The 20,860-nt window shown below is 44.2% G+C and overlaps 1 protein-coding gene across 4 annotated transcripts in view; it reads right to left on the bottom strand.

Annotated features, from left to right (window-relative positions):
* ABTB3 (ankyrin repeat and BTB domain containing 3) overlaps positions 1–20,860 on the bottom strand; it is a 278,504-nt gene that overhangs the window by 98,113 nt on the left and 159,531 nt on the right. For all 4 annotated transcript variants that reach the window (XM_074326264.1, XM_074326262.1, XM_074326263.1 and 1 more), the window contains exon 2: positions 6,505–6,654. In XM_074326264.1, coding sequence (XP_074182365.1) covers positions 6,505–6,654 — 150 coding nt within the window. The remainder of the gene's footprint in view (positions 1–6,504; positions 6,655–20,860) is intronic.

Genomic DNA, 20,860 nt, shown 5'->3' with positions numbered 1-20,860 from the left:
GGTCTCTCTGACTCTAATGCTTGTGCTCTTCTCTCCACACTGGCCTAATGCAGCCACGGCCAGCTCCAAGTCCATCCTGAGGCCATTTGGCATTATGCAGCCAAGGTGTTAACGAATGTTCTTTACCCTTGATTCAGTAATTCCATTTCTGGGACTCAGTCCCAATGTTAGAATCCAAAATGCAGCAAAATCTTTATGCACGAGGATTTTCACCCAAACCCTATTTACAGGATCCAAAATTTGACAAAGAAACAAATGTTTAAAAATATGGGCATGGTAAAATCAACTCTGGTACATCCACATGATAAAATCATAAACTTATGCAGTCATTAAGAATGTTTACATAGAGGTGCAGTAGCATGAAAAAAAATCCTTATGTTAAAATGGTAAGTGGGGAAAAAAGTGAAATTTAAAATTGCACAGTGTGACTAGGATTATGTTATTAAAAACTATGCACTGAATAAATACCAGAAAAAAATACCAAAATGTTGACCAAGGATTTCTCTGCCTCGTGGGATTATGGGTGATAGTCCCTTCCATTTTTTCTGTAGTTTCTAAATTTTGAATTATGGCACGTGCTACTTGGTATTATCAGAATAATAAGCTTACCTAGGTGGCATGTTTATGTTCTTGTACTTTCCTTTGGGGTCAGGTTGGAAGGCATTCACCTTTCCATCTGTTTTTCTTGAGAGTTCCCAAAAAAGCAGCTCAAAACAAGAAAAATCAAAAGGGAATGGAAAAGAGAAGAGGGTCTGTGTTTAGGGCTCTTGTACCACCCCCACTCCATTCCCCAAGACACTGGGAAGCCTTTTTCCTCTGGCTAATCGTCTCCTCTGAGCATCATTCAGCTCGCCGTGTACTTCCAGCTTCCTGCTTTTGTTCTTGTTGTTTTCTCACCATCGAGTGCCCTTTCCTTCACTCTCCCAACTAATGAAGACCTTCAAGGCTGTGATCAAATGCCACTTCTTCCATGGAGCCCTCCAGAATGGCCCGAGTCAGAATCAATCTCCCCTTCCCCTGTGTACCCGGCAACACCGGCTAAGAAAGTCTAACACATTACTTGTTTAATTCTGTCGTGTTTCCCAGTTAATTGTCCCCATTTCTGCTTCCCCTACTGAACCTCAAGGGCAGAGACGATGAGACTCATTCATCGTCCTGTTCCGGAAGGAGCAGTGTGTGCAGTGGTTAGGAATATGCTCTCTGGACTCAGACTGCCACATCAGCATCCTTTTTTTCTTCCTCTTCCCTCCTCTTCCTCCTTTCCCCCCCCTCCTCCTCCACCATCACCATCACCACCATCACCATTATCATCACCATCATCATCACCATCATTATCAGCCCAGTCCCTGAATCAGAGGTCCCGGGGTGTTTCTGAGCAGGGCTGGCCGTGGGGGATGAAATTGGCACAGGGATTCTGCAATCACTAGCTCGATTTTAAACCCCACTCTGTATAAGTGCTATCTGTTGCTTTATCTGTCAGCTTCATGAACCCAACACAACAAATCACTTGCAACCCCAAACAACAAATCACTTGTAACTAGCTGCCCTGAGTTTGGGCAGCTGGAGTTTGGCTCTAGGCACCTACTTGAGAATCCATGTATAAACCAGGTCTCCGAAATGTCAGCCATTTGGGAGTCACCATTGTGACTTCTTTCATATCTGTGTGCCACAGGTACAATTTATTTATTTAATAATTTTCTTTAAATTGGCTCATTCTTTCACACACATAAATTCATTTTAAAAGGAAACCTCCTATCAGTGCCATAAATGGAAAACCAATATTTTTCTAGTACTCATAAAAAATTCATAGCAATTAAAAACTGAAAGTGTTTTGTGTGTATCACCTACCATCATCTCCAGGGCCACCCTTTGGGAAATGCGGCTCTAACCTGTCAGACGCAGGCTCTGATCAGTGCAGCTCCCACTAAGCCGTCCTCCTGCATGCCAGATGTGACTGCCCTGGGACAAAGGGCCACACATTCCAACAGGGCAGGGGGTGGGGGGACTCCTTCTGCCCAAGCTTGTGCTTAGACAGCCCTTTCACTTCCTTCCCTTCTCTTCGTTTCATCCGTGGTCACCTACCACTTACTGCAGCACGTTTTCAAAACCTTCCACAACTCTGGGACTAGAGGCAGTTTCAAACGAGAAGAGAGGCCTCCCCTTGTCCAAGCAATAAGGGCTGTTTTGTTTTCTTTTGTTTCTGTTGGCACCGAGGAGAGACAACCCAGAAACACTTTTTATACACAGTTGTAAATTAACGGTCCCAGTTTGACTGCCTCATTGAGTGGGAGCAACAAGTTCATGGTTTAGTGTGAAAAGACAACAGGAAGAGGTATTTTTCAATGAGGCCCTCAGTTTTTTTCCCTTTAAATGACAGAAAGCAATTACTATAATTAATGACTGACCAAAGGGGGGTTAATTGGGAGCTTGGGGGGCAAGACTGGGATGTCAGACAGAAGAGCAGAGACAAGATCTCTGGAGGACATGCAAAAAAAGAAAATCCAGCGCCTCTCTTTCCCCGGGGCCTCAGTGGAGGAGACTGGATGGGCCCCATTCTCCCAGACCTAGGCACTGGTTCAGGAAGGAGACCTGGACCTCCTGCCAGACCCACCAGACTATAAGTCAGCTGTGAAGTTTGGTGCATCACTATGCAAATTTCCAGGGCTCGTGGTTAAAGAATCACCAGCCTGCGTCAATTTGAGGACCCTTGTGGTATCCTGATTAAGCTTCTCATTCAAATATTTTAAACATACAGAGGTTCAGATCCTGTTCTCTGAGTTCAAAATTCAGTTCAATAGAGTATTTAATATTTGACTGGCGTTTCGTGAAGAGGTCCCCTGACCTGCAGCATTTTCTGCAGCTTTTGTTTCAGACTAGTTCACTGTGGGTCATTCATTTATTCATTTGACATTCAACGGGTATTTCCCAAGCTATGGGCGATGTGTTAGGTGCTAAGAAGGCAAAGCTGAATTGGACACAGCGTATCAAAGAGGAGAAAGGAAAAACTAGGCTTGAATGATGACCTTGTCACTTACTAGCGATGTGTGGCCTTGGGCCAGACATTTATCCTTCCAAGTCTCAGTTTTCTTATCTGTGAAATGAGACTAATAATATCTTTAATGTATTTAAATCACTTGGCATAGGTGCTCCAGAAATAGTGGATATATTTTCACCCCAACCTGTAACAGGCTGGACAGAGATGGCTTTGGACGTCACCACCGATCAAGGCAGTTCTATATTTTAATATGATGGCCACAGGGAGAAGCCTCAGCCTGCAGGGGTGCGCACCCATCTAGGTGCCTGGAAAGGGACTTGCTAACTAACCTTTGTGAATTTTCACATCTCCAATTAAGTTTTGAGGAGAGCATCCACAATGCATCCTACAGAAAAAAGTGCAAATCCTCAGCTGGAAGGAACACAGATCAGACCAACACCCCAATCTTACAGAGGGGCCTCTCATTCCCCCCTGCAACACATAGAAACATGTGCTGGGCTTCCCCCAGGAGGAGTCTAGTCCAGTGGTGAGGCATGAAAGCTCTGCCTTGTTACCTGGGTTCAATCTCCAGCCCTGAATTCAGCTCACAGGTATGGTTGATCTTAGAGAAATTGTTTATCCTCGTCTCACCCACTCCCATATCAATGTAGATAGTAATGGTGACATTGGAAATAATTCACATAGATTTTTCATAGTTCCCTAGTTCAATAACATCACTTACTGCTGTTATTATTATTGGCCATTAATAAGGCCATGGTCAGGGGCTCCGCCCTCGAGCCTGGACAGTCTGATTCAAGAAGAGCAGGGACGCCTGGGCACAAATTCTTTCCACCTCACCTTTGCTGGAAAAACAGTGGTTTGTAAAATCCACACTGGCAGAGTAACCTTTGAATATGAATATGAATAATAGCTCTCTATGTACATAGAGAGCAAGGCTGTATTGATTCAGACCACAGAGCAAGCCAATCTAACTTACAATCAGATCAGAAAAGAAGGCAATTTTATTTCCTTCAGTCACCCACTCAACATGCTTCCTCGCATTTGTTCTATGGGTCTCACTTAATGAATGTACAAAATCCGTTCATAATTAGCAGCACCCATTTGTGTGCCAACAATTCATATGCAAAAGTCAACACTCAACCACAATGACAGCATTTAATTTGCAGAGTAAATTGTCCTTAGAAACAATTTATGTGGCAAGCCGCTCCTGCAGACTGCCTGCTTAGGTGAAGCGCAGATTTGTTTAGCAAATCCTTTCTTCAAAGAGAGCTCCGGAATTCAGCAGGGCCCAGCCCAGGGAGGGGCCATTAGGATAGCCCAGGACAAACCTTTAAGAACCCAGGGGACAGTGTGTGCGGACCAGCGGGAGTGGGGGCCTCTTCCCAGGTGCCTTGCAGACATGACCCAGAACTGTAGCCAGCTTCTGCATTTCCCCTGGGGTCACGGACATGTCTTGGCATTTCTTACAGTGACGTTCTCCCAGGGGGCTGCTTGGACCCTCTATATCTGAATGGGCGGGGGGAGCTGTTAAAATGCAGACATTTCCTTATCCCGTGCCAATTGTAGATATCTCAAAATATCCTTGACACACACCATCTCAAAATAATGAGGTCACCAGAGCTGCTGCTAGATTTTGTTACCGTGCTAAGAAAAAAAGCATAGAATTACTATACCGCAATTGAGATGAAAATTTTAGTGTAATTGCTTTCTTTTGTAAACCTATGCACTTTATTGTATGTATTTAAAAATATTCCGAGGCAGGGTCCATAGGCTTTACCAGATTGCAAGAGGGGTCCATGGCACCCCAAAGTTGAAGAAAATCGACTGACTGGTAACTGAAAGACCTGGTGACTTGGAAGCATCGTGTGACTTCAGGGGTTTAACGAGAATGGAAATGCAATTTCCAAATTCGGGTGCCAGGAAAGTGGCTCTAGTGGCCACAAGGCCCCACTACGGCTTCAATCAGTTACCACTCCCCTTTCCAGAGGTGCCATGTGCTAAAGGGAGGATGGCTGCCTGTCCTGGGTGTACATGTAGTCCCCTTGGGAAGAGGAACGCGTTCCTGTCTAGATCCAGACGCCTTTTATAGCTCAGGGTTTTCTAGAATCGCACACCAACTCATCCTTGAGGACAATCTAGCATTTCTGAGATCAATGATCCAGTCCCAGCAGGAACGAACACACAGCTAAGTCATTGAACATTCAACGGGATCATAAGGAAACACAGCTTTACTTTTCCTCTGAGAGCACAGCCCTAAATTAGGGGTGCACAAGCATGACAAATCATTACTCAAATTCGAGGCACCCCCAATCTTCTTCATAATCCCTCCCTTCTCTCTGCCTCCCCCTCTCCTCTCTCTGTCTCTCTCTCTCCATATATATATAAAATTTCCTGAGGCCCCATTATGTCCCAGTATTCTTGGTGCTGGGGTTACATTAGTGAACAAAACAAACATCTCTACCCTTTGTGAAACTATATTCTAGTAAGGAGAGAGAGATAATTTTTAAAAAAATAAATGAGTCAAATATAGGGTGTAATTAGGGGGCAGGGAAGCTACTGCTAGTGGTTATCAGGTTTCTTGTTGGGGTGATGAAAACGTTCTAAAACTGGTTGTGGCTGTAACTGCACAGCTCAGTAAATATATTAAAAAACCACCGAATTGTGTACTTTAAATAGGGGAACTGTATATCAATTATAGCCCAGTGATGCTGCTATTAAAAAACAAAATATGTATCGAGTATGTCATCGGATAACTGCTAAGGGGAAGGGCTAAGGGTCCTCAGGGCGTTATGATGTTACATAGGGTGGTCAGGGAAAGCCTCACTGAGAAGGTAACACTTGGATGAGACTTGAAGGTAATGAGGGAGCAAGCGCTGTGGATATGCGAAAGAAGCGTGGTCCAGGAAGCGGGAACATAAGTGCAAAGGTCCTGAGGTATGCCTGCTATGTTCAAGGACCAACAAGGGGCCAGAGTGGCTGGAGTTTAGTGGGCCGCAGGCGAGAGTAGAAAGAGAAGATGTCTGAAGCATATGGGCTGGGGGGTCCAGAAGCAATTCTGAGGACTTGGGGTCAGATGGGGAGCCAGTGGAGGATTCTGAACAGAGGAGAGATGTGATCTGATATATGCTTTAAATGGATCCCCTTGTGAAAATCAGGTGAACAGCCACCGTTTACAGAGGATTTCCTGTGTGCCAGGTACCATGTCAAACTCCTTTATGGGCATTAGCTCATCGAATCACCACAACTCCACTCTAAGCAAGGGAGTATTATTTTCTCTATGTTATAAAAAAGGAAAGTGAGACTCAGAAAGTTTATGAACTTGACCTACAACAGTGGCAGGGCCAGGACATTTATCAGGCCTGCCTGACTCCAGAGCCTTCCCCTGGGCACTGTTTTGTGCACACAGCAGGTGCTCAATAAAAGGTGTCAGCTGGCTGGTGACAAAGCACTGCCCTGAGGGCAGGGGCACCTTGGGCACAGAGAGGGCTGGGAAACCAGCATCCACTTACTCAGTTCTGCGATGCTGCCCACACGGGTGGCCAGTAAGGACTGCTCGATGGTTCTCAACTCCGACTGGCTGAACATGGGCAGTTCTCCCGGCTTGTTTGACCTCTGCGGGTCTCTGTGAAGATTCAGACTGTCCGGCAGGCACAGCACTCCTGCAGTCAGTGGGGAGAGAGAAGGAAAGGAAACCAGATCGTTATGTTTCAGTGAACTGAAGGAGGGGTACAAAACCTTGCACAACCTTCCATCACACCAGAGTGCGTACCCTAGAGCCAAGCTGACACCCGAGGCTCCGGACTCCTTTTGGAAATGATGTCTAGCTATTGTAGAAGGTTTCCAAGGTCCTGGCCTGCTGATTTTAACCAACATTTGGCCATTCGTCTGTATGCACACATTTCCAAAGGACACAGAAACTTTTCCTTGGCCCGCAGGATTCTGCCTGCTCAGAGATGCCTCTTGAGAAGCCAGCGGTCAGTGTCCCACTCTCCCTCCCAGAGGCAGCTGGTGTCCGTAAGAGCCCTGAGGAAGGGTCTCTGATGGCAGTCTCTTCTGAGGGCTTGGTTTATTTGCCCAACACGTTTATCTCTGGGTGGCTGGGCTGTTATCTATTAGACAAGGCTCTGGCTTGCTCTGTAGAGCTCAGTGTCAGGTGGTAAAGAGTCCCCATGGACTTCTGTAACTTGTATGGAGCGTACCCAGGGGAAACCCTGGAATCCAATTATTCTCTTCCTTTTCTTTCCACTCCACGAACATTTAGCGAGAGCCTGAGCACTTACTCTGGTAGGTAATTCAGAAATAGTCACTATTCCCTTCACCGCCCCAACCTCCAGAGGCAGAATGTGCTTCCTAGCTCCTTGACTTTGGTCTTGACTACTGACTTACTCTGGCCAAAGGAAGATTAATGGACACGGTAGAACCGAAGGCCCGAAAAGCACTTGTACAGTTGAACGCTCTTGTGTCTCTGTCATCATCATGAGAAAAACATACCCTGCTAGCCTGTTGGTCTAAGGAGGGTGAGAGATACACAGAGCAAATGCAGTACCAACCTGCAGCCCAGAGCTGTCCCACAAAAACAAATGCTAATTTGGTATGCCATTGAGATAGAAGGGTTGTTTGTTACTCAGCATTACTATGGTGATAACTGACAGCTCCACCTACCAAGAGTCAATCACTGAAGATACAATGAACAAAGCAGGCATTGTGCTGTGTTAGGGGCTGAGAACATGGTTAGACAATACACACACTGCCTGCCCTCAGTGGGCTCACATTTTAAGCGAAGGAGATAGACTGCTACACACATAACTACAAAGCCACATGAAAAAATGCTCTATGGTAGGAGAACAGGAGGGGAAGCCTTAGCAGGCACCTGCACAATGAATAGTTGTCAATAAGTAGGAAGCACTTATTGAGTGCCTGCTGTATTCCCAACGCTGATAGGCATTTTGGAGATGCAAAAGAAGCAGAGGAGTCTTCAAATAGTGTGTACATTAATTGAAGAGACAAGACTGGCAATGACAAAATAATTCGGGAACAATAGGACAGTATCAATATATAGGTGCTGAATTATTTAAGAAAACTTGCAGGGTGAGGGGAAACAGGGAGAATGCAATGGTCAGTAGTTCCAGTCCACTCCTCACCCTGCTCGAATCACAAAAGCTCAACAAAGGTTCCTCCTTTGAAGATGTACAGGTGTGAGGTGACACCTGTCACACACCTTTCCTGGCCTGTGCTGCCTAATTAGTGGCTCCAGCCACAGTGAGTCAGTCACTTGTTCCTAAATGTTTCACCTTCACATCTAATAGGATGGCGCAATGGGGAAGGTAACTAGAGAAATGTTTTTTGGATGAACAGTGAATAAATGGATAAACGGTGCAAATGACCACTCACTTTTAACGTTCCTATAATCAGGAAACTGGTCAACTAAGTTTCTTTCTAAGATTGTTCTCTAACCATTGTTTTTCAAATACTTTTGACTGTGACTCGGAAGAAGAATATATTTTGTATCATGATCCAGTACACACACCACCACCAGCACCACCACACACTTTTCAGTTTTCCATGAAAAAAAATTTCATGGAAAATAATGCTGACCCTTACTATCACACAATCTCCCCTCCCCTCCTTCTTCTTCCCTCCCTTCCTCTCCTCTCAATAAAAAGTGCTGTCTGCAGCACTAACAGTGATTTAATGGGTCATGATGGGCAGTTTGAAAAACACTGTGGACCGAGTACACAACTTGACATTTACTGGCCAATACAGACTCACCATTTACTGGACCCCACCTAGTGCCGTGCCAGGCTCTACATGGAATGTAGATATGACCAAAAGGTGATGCCCGCACTTCAGCAACCCTCAGCTTTTCGGGGAAGACAAGACCTTCACAGAAATTCCTATCATCCAAGGCTGGCCTCCTATCTGTCCCCTCTCGTGTAACAGCCAAGTCAAGTCATTCTCCTGTTGACTAGGGGACACCCTGAGTCATTCCTCCTGTTTGTTCACCTGCCAGAACATTTGGTCAGAAGCCAAATCAAGTAGACGTTGCCATGGCAAGAACATTGGGCCAATCTCTTATCAGACGCTCCGGATGTCCCTGACTCTTATTCAGAGACTTACTACCCGGGAGCACTCACTGCAGATGGCACCAGAGGATCACGACCCTGTGTGATAAGGGACCCAAGGTTCCAGGGCATGAGTCCCCCCATCTAGGGGGAATGGGATGGTGGTCAGGGGGCTTCAGAACAAAGGAGACCTGAGACTGAGCCCTGGATATTGGGGAGGATAAAGTTACCTAATTAATAGTATAAATGACCCTTACACATATTCACAGGATTGCTTTCTTGGTATAGCAAATGTGCTCATCTCAGACCCGCATCTGAGAAGTTGCCACACACACTAGTTGAGGCACAAGCAAACGGGACTTGGGAGTCTGGAACCCAAAGCTTCAGTCCTGGCTCTGCCACTTCCCACCCCCTCTGTTTAACCTTAGGCAGGTCACAGAGCCTCTGTGGACCTCAGTTTCCTCTTCTGTGAAATGGAGGTGATGGTAATGACCTTGTCTCCCTCATGGGGTTGAGGCTGATGGGGGTGGGGGGATGAAATGAAATAATGTACAGCAAAGTATTTTTACATATGCTGAGCAAATACCGTGCTTCCCTGAAAATAAGACCTAGCTAAACGATCAGCTCTAATGAGTCTTTTTGGAGGAAAAATTAATATGAGACCCGGTCTTATTATATTACGTTAGATAAGACCCGGTCTTATAGTAAAATAAGACTGGATCTTATATTAATTTTTCCTCCAAAAGATGCATTAAAGCTGATTGTCTGGCTAGGTCTTATTTTCGGGGAAACACGGTAGTAGGTTCTCAACATGTTAACTGAGATGAAAATCAGTTAATATGTAGAAACCCAGCTTTAGACTACTTTACGCTTTATCATAAGAATAAACAATTTCCCTTGGGATTATTCCTCCTTTTAGAGGGTTATGAAATCAAAGCATGAAAATATAATTATTCAAAGAAGCTTTGAAAGCTTGTATAATTGATCTATTATGCAAAGATTATATACCAAAATTTCCTTCCTTCCTTCCTTCCTTCCTTCCTTCCTTCCTTCCTTCCTTCCTTCCTTCCTTCCTTCTCTCTCTCTCAATGGGGGGGCTCTAGAGGAGTATATACATAAACTGGAGTTATTTACTTTTTTATATAAAAATCAACTAGGTCAATAAGAAGTTCCCAGCATCATATTTTAGGGTCAGATGCAGGCCTGAATTTTGGGCTACACACCAATTTCCATTATTGGAGCCAAGGACAGCCACAGCCTGGTGATTAAGACTCCTCAAGTTCAAAGACAGGGAGAACCAAAGTTCAAATACGATTTTGATTGGACCTAAAGGGAATAACTTCTTTGGACAGCAGGTGATCAACTACGGCCCACGATGGGCTTGCAAGGATCATGACCTCCCTGAAATGCGATTATTTTGGAATGGGTTGTGCATTTGTCTAAGGGGGAAGTAGATTCACATTCTCAAAGGGGTCTGCGGGCCCTAAAAGATGAGAAACCAATACCTTTGAGTGTTCACACTCCCAGCCATCATCACCAGGTCTCTGCTCGGGGACCGACTGGCTGTAGGTGGGACAGAGTGGGCCGGGTATGACCATGGGCCCTGATGGAGCCCTTTGTGCAACCCGAATAAAGACCTTCCCAGATCCCCAGTCAGCCTCCATGCCAGCAGAGGGGTGAACATGTCTACTTCATTGGTTTATTGTGGTGATTAAACAAGACAATATATTAAATATTAAATATATCAAATACTCTGGCCTACAGTAAGTGCCTGCTAAACACCCTGTGCCCACAAATGTACAGTTTTATTTATTTAATGTGTGGATTCAAACAGTCTTGAGGATCATCTTTCCAAAATATCGTGCAACTGGAGACAGATAACTTTTGGTTAGGTCACTGGGGACATAATATATGAGAACTGCTCCTCTGGGTGGGCCCCTGGGCTGACCACATCTGGCATCTGTCTCCAATGGGGGCGATCGGGGTGCACTTCTGCCTCCCTGCTACCTTCCCATTCACCCAGGAAAGCCCCTTGGCAAATATAATGCCCTGCCATCCTTTCTCCCCTCTCAGCTTTTCTCTGTGTCTCCATTCTGGGGCCTTGATGCTGTCTACCCACTAAAAGAAAACCAAGTAAGAGCCGTCAGCACTCACCCATTCTCCCCTCAGTGATGATGGTGAGAATAGTGATTAAGGAGGAGGCGACTGCTTGTCCCTTGGCACCCTGGACATGGGCCTGGGGTGTGCCTTGTCTGTCTCTGGCTACAAGAGGAGAACAGACAGTCCTAAGCCCCTGCCTGCCAAGTTACACCTTGTTTTCTGCTAAGTTATCCCCAAAATTTAAAGTGGAGAGTCCTGGCACCAGTCCCAGCTTTAAGAAATGGGAAGGAAGCAGGTGGGGTGCAGCAGACTGGCCCTTGAACGTGCACTGGACAGACCTGGCCAGGCTCAGATTCCTGCCTTGCCGTTTCTCAGCTGTGTGGCACGGGGCTTGTGATTGGCTCTTCTGAGCCTTTGTGTCTCCCTCTATAAAATGTTCGATGCTATCTACCTCCTAGCGGGGTTGGGGGGCCCTAATGCGATAATGTATAGAGACAACCTAGCACAGAAAAGGGGGTCGATAAATGTTTGCTAATAATCCAAATGACGTTCTTTCTTCGAAGCTAAAGATTTAGGAATTCAATAACACAATGCCAGAAGGCTTTCTTTTACTGTTAAATTTATTAAGAAACAAAATAGGAAGTTATCAGATTTTTTTCCCCTAATGTTAGCACAAGTAGCTTGAAAACCCCATTTCATTTTAAGAGACTTGACAGTGGGAAACAGATTCAGAGGTGGTTCGGTAAACCCATTCGTCTATGAAAGGCGAGCCTTACTCCAATGAGGATAAACCTAGACCATGCTTCAGGTTTTCCCCCTCCCCCGCAGAATGAATTACATTCAAAGAAAAAGTTCTTCGGAATTCTGAAGCCAAACCATCAAAAAAAAAAAAAAAAAGAAAAGAAAGAAATAAGAGGTAGAAAACACAAAATGGAGAATTTTCAGAAATGGGTTCAATGACATGCTCAGACGTGGCGCCTGAGGAATACGTGTGCTCATCTGAAAAGAACATGAAGACACTTACGGACGACACGGAGCACCAACCACAGAGACAACAGGACACGTTTCTGCCCTCAGAGGCTCCCAGTGGGCTGGAGAGACAGACCCCCCCCCAACTGAAATACTATGGGGAAAAGCCGAGAGCAGAGGCGTGCCTGGGCTCCCAGTGGGGAGGACAGCAGGGTGAGCCCACGTCAGCCTAGGAGCTTTAGAGAAGCTTCCCAGGGGAACTTACACTGCAGTTGGGGGCTGGGGAAGCAGACACCTCACAGCGATATTTAGAGTAGATTCTGGAGCCTGAATGAATGCTCTCGTTAAACCACAGCTGTGCACTTCCCAGCAATGTCACCTTAGGCATGTCATTAAGCCTCCCTGTACCTGTTCCCTTGCAAATATTAGGTCGGTGCAAAAGTAATTGCGGTTTAAGAGGTTAAAAATAATTGCAAAAACTGCAATTACTTTTGCACCAACCTAACAATGTGGGTCATAGTATAATGCTCATAGGGCCACTGAAGAGCAAATGAGTTAATACATGTCCATTTTGGCCCCTATTCACAGCTCAGTAAATATTACCATTGCTACTATGACTACTACTGCCACTACTTTTAATACTACTACCATTATCATCATTATCATCGCCATCAGAAAAGGACATTACAAGGGAGAGTAAAGGCCCAGGGGATATGCTGTGTATATGAGTGATTGCATGGAGCAGAGGGTACAGAAGGTGGGAGAAGAAGCTGGACTGGGAAGCAGGGTGGGCCATGGAGAACCTTGGGCATTGGGCCAACAAGGATTTGGACTTAAAAACTGAACCTTCGGGGCCGGTTCAGTGGCTCAGGCAGTTGGAGCTCCGTGCTCCTAACTCCGAAGGCTGCGGGTTCGATTCCCACATAGGCCAGTGGGCTCTCAACCACAAGGTTGCCGGTTCAACTCCTGGAGTCCCGCAAGGGATGGTGGGCTGCGCCCCCTGCAACTAAGATTGAACACGGCACCTTGAGCTGAGCTGCCGCTGAGCTCCCAGATGGCTCAGTTGGCTGGAGCGCGTCCTCTCAACCACAAGGTTGCCGGTTTGACTCCCACAAGGGATGGTGGGCTGCGCCCCCTGCAACTAGCAACGGCAACTGGACCTGGAGCTGAGCTGCGCCCTCCACAACTAAGATTGAAAGGACAACAACTTGAAGCTGAACAGCACCCTCCACAACTCAGATTGAAGGGACAACAACTTGACTTGGAAAAAAGTCCTGGAAGTACACACTGTTCCCCAATAAAGCCCCGTTCCCCTTCCCCAATAAAAATCTTTAAAAAAGCACACACACACACACACACACACACACACACACACACACACACTGAACCTTCACTTTCCAGCTACTGCGTGTCTCCGTCTTCTCATTTCACAGCCAAAATTCCAGAAAGAGTGGTCTACACCCACCATCTCCATTTCTCCTCTCCCTCACTATCTCTATACCTTGTTATCTCCATTTTTGCTGGGTGCCCAGTAAGTTCATGTTCATCCTTCAAGGCCCAATTCAAATGTCCCCAGATTCAAAGAAGCCACACGGCCAGTTCTTACGAAGCTCACAGTCCAGACAATGAGATCCCGAGACAACGGTACCCAGCATGTCTGCTGAGTACTGAGACAGAGAGGCAGGGACAGGGTAGAGGGTGTCACAAAGGAGGAAGTGGCCCAGGCGGCCCCACAGGCTGGAGCCAGATGCAGCCAGCCTTCCCTTGCAGTCAGCTCAGGAGCCAGGGGAGCTCATTAAAATCTGGGCTAGGGAGTGTTGGTCCTGGGAGCAGGGCACAGACGCAGCCATGCGGTCATTAAGACATTACACATGGTATGAGGCGCGCAGAGCCAGTATGGCGATAGTTTGGCTCTAACAGTGATAGCCTAAATAAGAAAATCAACTGTTACAGGACCGTGAAGAAACAAAGGGCAAAACACTTTGTTCATTCACTCCTTCAGTTGCTAGGCACAGTTCCAGGTACTGGGAATCCAGTAGCAAAACAGTGGAAATCCTTGCCATCTTGGTACATGTGTTCCAAATACATAATTAGAACATGGAGCTAGTTGGATGGTAAGTGCCACGGAGAACAGCAGGAAAGGAAGATAGGGAGAGCTGGGTTGGGGAGCAAGGCACTGCAAAGGGGACATTCAAGGAGAGTCTTGAAGAAAGTGAGTGTGCAAGCCAGGCTAACATCTTGGGGTAAATACAGGCCAGCAGAGGGGACAGCAAGGGGAAAGGCCCCGAGGGGTTTGGGCTTAGCCAGTTGGAGAAAGGAAGAGAGAAAGTGAGGGGAACCGTAGTAGGCGACCAGGTGCCCAGGTCAGAGAGGCGGTGAGGGCAGAGCCTCCAGGGTGACTCTAGACTTTGGCTTTTATTCTGAGTGAGATGAGAGCTGCTGGAGTGTGCTGAGCAGGGGAAGGCTGTGATCCCACCTTTTTGGAGAGTCACTCCAGCTAGTGAGTTAAGAATAGACTGTAGGGAGTGGCCAGGTACAACCCGCATAGTTATGGTGGAGGTGGTACAAACGTGATTTTCAATATAAAGTGAATGTAAGGCCATTGGAGTTGCTAATTGTGTGTAGGGTGTAAAGAAAAGACAGGACCCAAGAGTAACTGCAAGGATTTTCACCTACACAACTGACAGGACAGATTTACCAATTACTGAAATGGGGAACACTGCAGGAGGGTTGGGTTTGGAGAACAGATCAAGAGTTCAGTTTTGGTCACATTCACCTTGAGACACCTGTTGGACACCCAGGTGGAGTTGCTAAGCAGGTTTCCCTGCTCTCTCCCCACCTCCTATAATGCAAACCCTCATCATGTAAGCCCCAAGGCTGTTTATGCTTCTTTTGCTCTCCTCTTCCCTGTCACCAGGGAGCACTGTTAACATCCTTACACGATCCTTGGTCACCTCCTTTGCCCTCCTTCCTTCTCTCCCAGGGTTGAGCCTTTATTGCATTATCTTTACAACCCAGAGTCCTGAGCTACATCCATCTCATAAGGGCTTAAGAGAGAGAAAGACTCGTTTTCCTCATCTCAGCAGTAAGGAGTGCCTGGGGTCCTGCAGGGCTCGTGAGCATCTGCTTCAGTCCCTGACTCCTCCTAAGAGGTTCAGGGCTCTAGTTCAGAATGTCTAGTAATGAAATGGTATTAAAATTTTAGACCTCCAGCTAGGTCTTGGGTAGCTGTGGACATGTCAGAGGTTGGTCAGATTTTAGAGGTCATCTGGCTCCTGGGAGCATGGACTGGGGCCTTTTGGAAATTCTGACAAGCATCTCCATTGCTCCCTACACAGCAATGACATTTGTGGGCATAGTGGCATGTGGTGGTGATAAAATAGCTTTGGGCATGTGGTGCTGATAAAATAGCCTTGGGTGTGACTGACAGGAAAGTTGTGTGTTGGAGTGTTTTGAGTTAAGAAATAGTCTGACATTTCAATTAACACATGTCAACAGGCCAGGGTAAAATAATGAGGAGGCAGTTTTTTTTTGAAAATGGAGAGTCTTGCTCTGTATCAAGGTGGCCATGCATTTTCCTGAGGGAATTGCAATCCAGATTCATTTATCAGTTCATCCATCCATCCATCCATCCATCCAGCCAAGCTTCTGTTTATATAATGGACCATCCTTTACCAAATTAAAGGGTAACTAATTATTTCTTTTAATGTGGCTGTCCAACTGTTCCAGCACCATTTGTTGAAAAGATTATCTTTGTTCCATTATATTACTTTTGCTCCTTTGTCAAAGATCGGTTGACTATATTTATGGAGGGTCTATTTCTGAGCTGTCTATTCTATTCCTTTGATCTATTTGTTTATTCTTTTGCCAATGCCACACAGTCTTGATTATTGTAACTTTATATTAAGTTTTGAAGTTGGGTAATGTCAGGTTATTCTGGGTCTTTTGAGTCACCATATAAACTTTGGAATCAGTTTGTTTATATCTACAAAATAACTTGCTAGTATTTTGATTCAGACTGAGTTGAATCTACAGATGCAGTTGGGAAGAACTGATATCTTGACAATATTGAGTCTTTCTATGAACACGATATCTTTCATCAGACTTTGTAGATTTTTTTTTTTGTAGATTTCCTCATGTAGATCTGATACATATTTGGGTAGATTTATACCAAAGTATTCAACTTTGGGGGTTGGGGCTAATGTAAATGGTATTGAGTTTTTAATTTCCAATTCCATTAGTTCACTGCTGGTATATAGGAAAGCACTTGACTTGTGTATGCTAATCTTGTATCCTGCAACCTTACTACAATTGCTTGTTAGTTCCAAGAGGTGTTTTTGTTGATTCCTTTGGGTTTTCTACATAGATGATCACATTATTTGCTAAAACAGACAGTTTTATTTCTCCCTTCCCAGTCTGCATACCTTTTATTCCTTTTTCTTGTCTTATTGCATTAGCAAAGACTTCCAATATGATGTTGAAAGGTGAGAGGGGAACATCCTTGCCTTATACCTGATTTTAGAGGGAGAGCTTTAAGCTTCTCACCATTAAATATGATATTAGATGTAGGTTTTTTGTAGATTTTTAAAATCAAGTTGAGGAAGATCCCCCCATCCAAGTTTACTGCGAGTTTTTAAATCATGGACAGGTGTTGAATTTTGTTAAATGATTTTTCTGCATTTGTTGATATGATTATATAATTTTTCTTCTTTAGGCGGTTGATGTAATGGATTATATTAATTAACTTTTGAATGTGGAACTAGCATTGTATACCTGGGATAAATCCTACTTGTTCATGGGGTATAATTCTTTTTATAACTGTTGGATTCAATTTACTAATATTTTGTTGAGGATTTTTACATCTGTGTTCAAGAGAAATGTTGAGCTGTAGTTTTCTTATAATGTTTTTATCTGGTTTTGGTATTGCAGTAATGCTGACCTCATAGAATGAGGTAGGAAATATTCCCTCTGTTTCTATCTTCTGAAAGAGACTGTATAGAATTTGGTATAATTTCTTCCTTAAATGTTTGGTAGAATTCACCAGGGAACCCACCTAAGCCTAATGCTTTCTGTTTTGGAAGGCTGTTGATTATTGATTCAATTTCCTTAATAGATATAGACCTATTCAGATACCTTCTTATGTGAATTTTGGTAGATTGTGTCTTTCAAGAAATTGATCCATTTCACCTATGTTTGTGTACATAAAGTTGTTCATAGTAGTCATTTATTGTCCTTTTAATTTCCATGGGGTCTGAGATGATATCTCCTTTTTTTTTTCAAAGATTTTATTGGGGAAGGGAAACACGACTTTTATTGGGGTACAGTGTATAATTCCAGGACTTTTTTCCAAGTCAAGTTGTCCTTTCAATCTTAGTTGTGGAGGGTGGCGATCAGCTTCAAGTTGTTATCCTTTCAGTCTTAGTTGTGGAGGGTGCAGCTCAGCTTCAGGGCCAGTTGCCATTGCTAGTTGCAGGGGGTGCAGCCCACCATCCCTTGCGGGACTCGAATAGTTGAACTAGCAACCTTGTGGTTGAGAGCCCACTGGCCCATGTGGGAATCAAACCAGCAGCCTTTGGAGGTAGGAGCATGGAGCTCCAACTGCCTGAGCCACCGGGGCCGGCCCCGATATCTCCTCTTTTACTTCTGATATTAGTGATTTGTGTCCTCTTTCTTTTTCTCTTAGCCTGGTTAGAGATTATATGATTTTACTAATATTTTCAAAGAACCAACTTTTGGTCTCGTTGATTTTCTGTTTTAAAATTCATTGCTTTGTGCTTTACTTTTGATTATTTATTTTCTTCTGCTTACTTTGGACTTAACTTTCTATTTGTTTTTCTACTTTCCTAGGCAGAAGTATATAGGTTACTGACTTTAAACTTCTTTTCTAATATATGCATTCACTGCTATAAATTTCCCTCTAAACACTGCTTTTACTGCATCCCACAAATTTTGATAACTTGTGTTTTCATTTTCATTTAGCTCAAAATATTTTTAACATTTCTCTTGAGATTTTTTCTTTGACTCCTGTGTTATTCAGAAGTGTGTTGTTTAATCTCCAAGTATTTGGGTTTTTCTAGCTACCTTCCACTACTGATGTCTAGTTTAATTGCACTGTGGTCTGAAAACAGACACAGTATGATTTCTATTGTTTTACATTTGTTAAGATATGTTCCATGGCCCAGAATATAGCCTATCTTGGTGAATGTTCCATGTGAGCTTGAGAAGAATGTGTGTCGGCTGTTGTTGGATAAAGTAGTCTATAGATGTCCATTATATCCAGCTGATTGATGGTGTTGAATTAACTATGCCCTTGCTGATACTCTGTCTGCTGGATCTATCTATTTCTGATAGAGGGGGTATTGAAGTCTCCAACTATAATAGTGGTTTCACTTGTTTCTCCTTTCAATTCTATCAGTTTTTGCTTTTTCTTGTTAAAGGGTATAGTGAGGCTATTTTTATCTGTTTCTTCCCCAGATTAATTTTAATTCTGAATCATTAAGTATGTGACTATGGCTCAAATGGGGAAGGCAGTAGGGGTGGCAATGAGGTGTATGTCCATTTAAGAAATCCTCTGGATTCATTACGTGAATATACATTGTGTGCCCTAATGCAAATTTATCTGTATCCTTCCCTGTTGCCAACTCCCTAATTCCACTGTATCTCACTGAGACTCACTTAACAAGTAACTCCTGGGTAGAGTTACCGGTGGTAAAGATAGATTAGTAAGTTTTAAAGAAAGGTGTTAATAACACATTAACACCCCACTGAAAATTTATCCCTGTCAAGAGAAATAAAAGGGGGCTCAGAAATGGAGAGATTTCAAACCAGCTGTCAGAGCATTTTATGCCAAAGACAAATATTCACAGATTTGTAATCCCCAGGATGTCCAGAAACCACTTGCAGATAATAGCGAGGGTACCCTCTACAGTGGAAGCCCATGCCTCTGGCAGGCTTCCAACCAGAAATCTCTTTCCAATGAAACTTCTGCAGAGTAAGAGCATGGGATCATTAATATTCATAATGAAGGCCCCCAAGGCCCGTAAGATCCTGAATCATCCAAGAAAGATGAAATCATGTTGAACCAAGCTTTAGTGTTAAGTATATTTAATTGTATTCTAAGTCTTCAAAGACTGATTATTTTTAATTAAACAGCCTGGTGACTATAACTTGTCACTTATTTGATATGATATAGTGGGGAACTATTCACTAGGATGTTGAATAAGTTGAAATACCCTATGGCTGACCGCATGGAATGACAAGTATGTGTGTGTTTACAGGCGTAGAGATTAGGCTAACATTTTGAGAGCTAGTTAAATGTTGCTGTTAATGTAGTTTAGATGTTAATGGCACATAAAAGCATAAATCTGCCATTTGCAGCTATGCATGTGTATGCTGATATAAATAACTAACAGGGCTTTCGCAATCCATCAAAAATACAGCAGGTCCTTGAACAATGCCATTTCATTGTCATTTTGTTATTATACTGATGAGATGCCGTAGGAACGTAACTCTTGTTTCTATCAATTAGTCTATGATAAAATTGGTTTCATTGTCCGTTCTTTTGTTTAAAGTCGCAGAACCTATTGGGATGTTAAGTGAGGATTTACTGTACAATGATTACTAAATTGGCTTTTAAAAACATTAGGATCCCATTAGGTTAAATTCAGCAGCTGATTACAGAGCAAAATAAACCACAAGAGGACTCTAAATTCTCGTTGGTTGCTGCTGTTAAAAGGTACTGCACTTTCAACAAGGCCAGGGGCCCCTGGTGAAATGAGCACATGGTCCTTGCTGGTGAAGAGGGGCCCTATCTGGTTATACACCTGGATAAGGATGTTTATGGGGAGATGCCTCCTCCTAGCACCTGTTCTGGAAGTTCTATAGAGAAATACGTGAAATAGCCCAGATGTAACTCAATATTTCTCAACCTTTAAAAAAAAATTATGGCCTTCTCCCCACCAAGAAAAATTTTGGGACATTTTCTTCCCTCCAACCCCACGCCTCACCTCCGCTATATTCACCAGGTCTTTTATTTTCTGTATGCTGATGTTTTGACATCTGGGCCTTGCTCACCCAGTAGGGGCTGCCCCTCCCAGGTTAGCCACTTCCTAGAGATAGCAAACAACTTGCCTAGTGTGTGCACTTCCTTAATCGGGCTCTCAGCTCCGGACCACTATCCACCTGTCCTGACCATGATCACACCCCGGGGCCAGGTACCAGACAACCGGGGACAGCCCGTGTGGGCCTCACCACCCCACCCCACGAGCCGTCTGAAATTATTCAAACCAGTCAATCCTAAATCTGCTCACCTTGCCTCACCAGCTCCTTTGCAGGAAATCCCAATAAAGGCTCCTGCCTATGGGTCCCCCTCTCCGTCTGCCTCTTGATCCACCCTGGTGCTTCCCTGTGTGTCCTCCCCACCCCCAGTTGTGTGCCTCTCTTCTTGGGAACTGAGATTAACAAACTATATTTTCAATGGCAATCGTCTCCTGATCTGTTGACCTCACTGTCCCTCAGATTTTCTATTAATATATATTTTAAAACACCCCACCCCAAGAACTTTTAATACCATAGATATACTGTGTATCAGCTTATGGATTATGGCCCTTAGTAAGGTCACAAATCATTATAATATCTGAGGGGCTTTTTTTTTAATCCCTCAACAACCAATTTTCGCCCCGTTGGTGCTGTTTTGTCCCTGTAGAAAACCTATGAGTTAACCTATCATCACTGT

This window comes from Rhinolophus sinicus, linkage group LG02 (genome assembly GCF_036562045.2).
Source record: "Rhinolophus sinicus isolate RSC01 linkage group LG02, ASM3656204v1, whole genome shotgun sequence".
Lineage (NCBI taxonomy): Eukaryota > Metazoa > Chordata > Mammalia > Chiroptera > Rhinolophidae > Rhinolophus > Rhinolophus sinicus.
The sequence above is the reverse complement of the archived record's forward strand: the minus strand, read 5'-3'. Positions and strand labels throughout refer to the sequence as shown.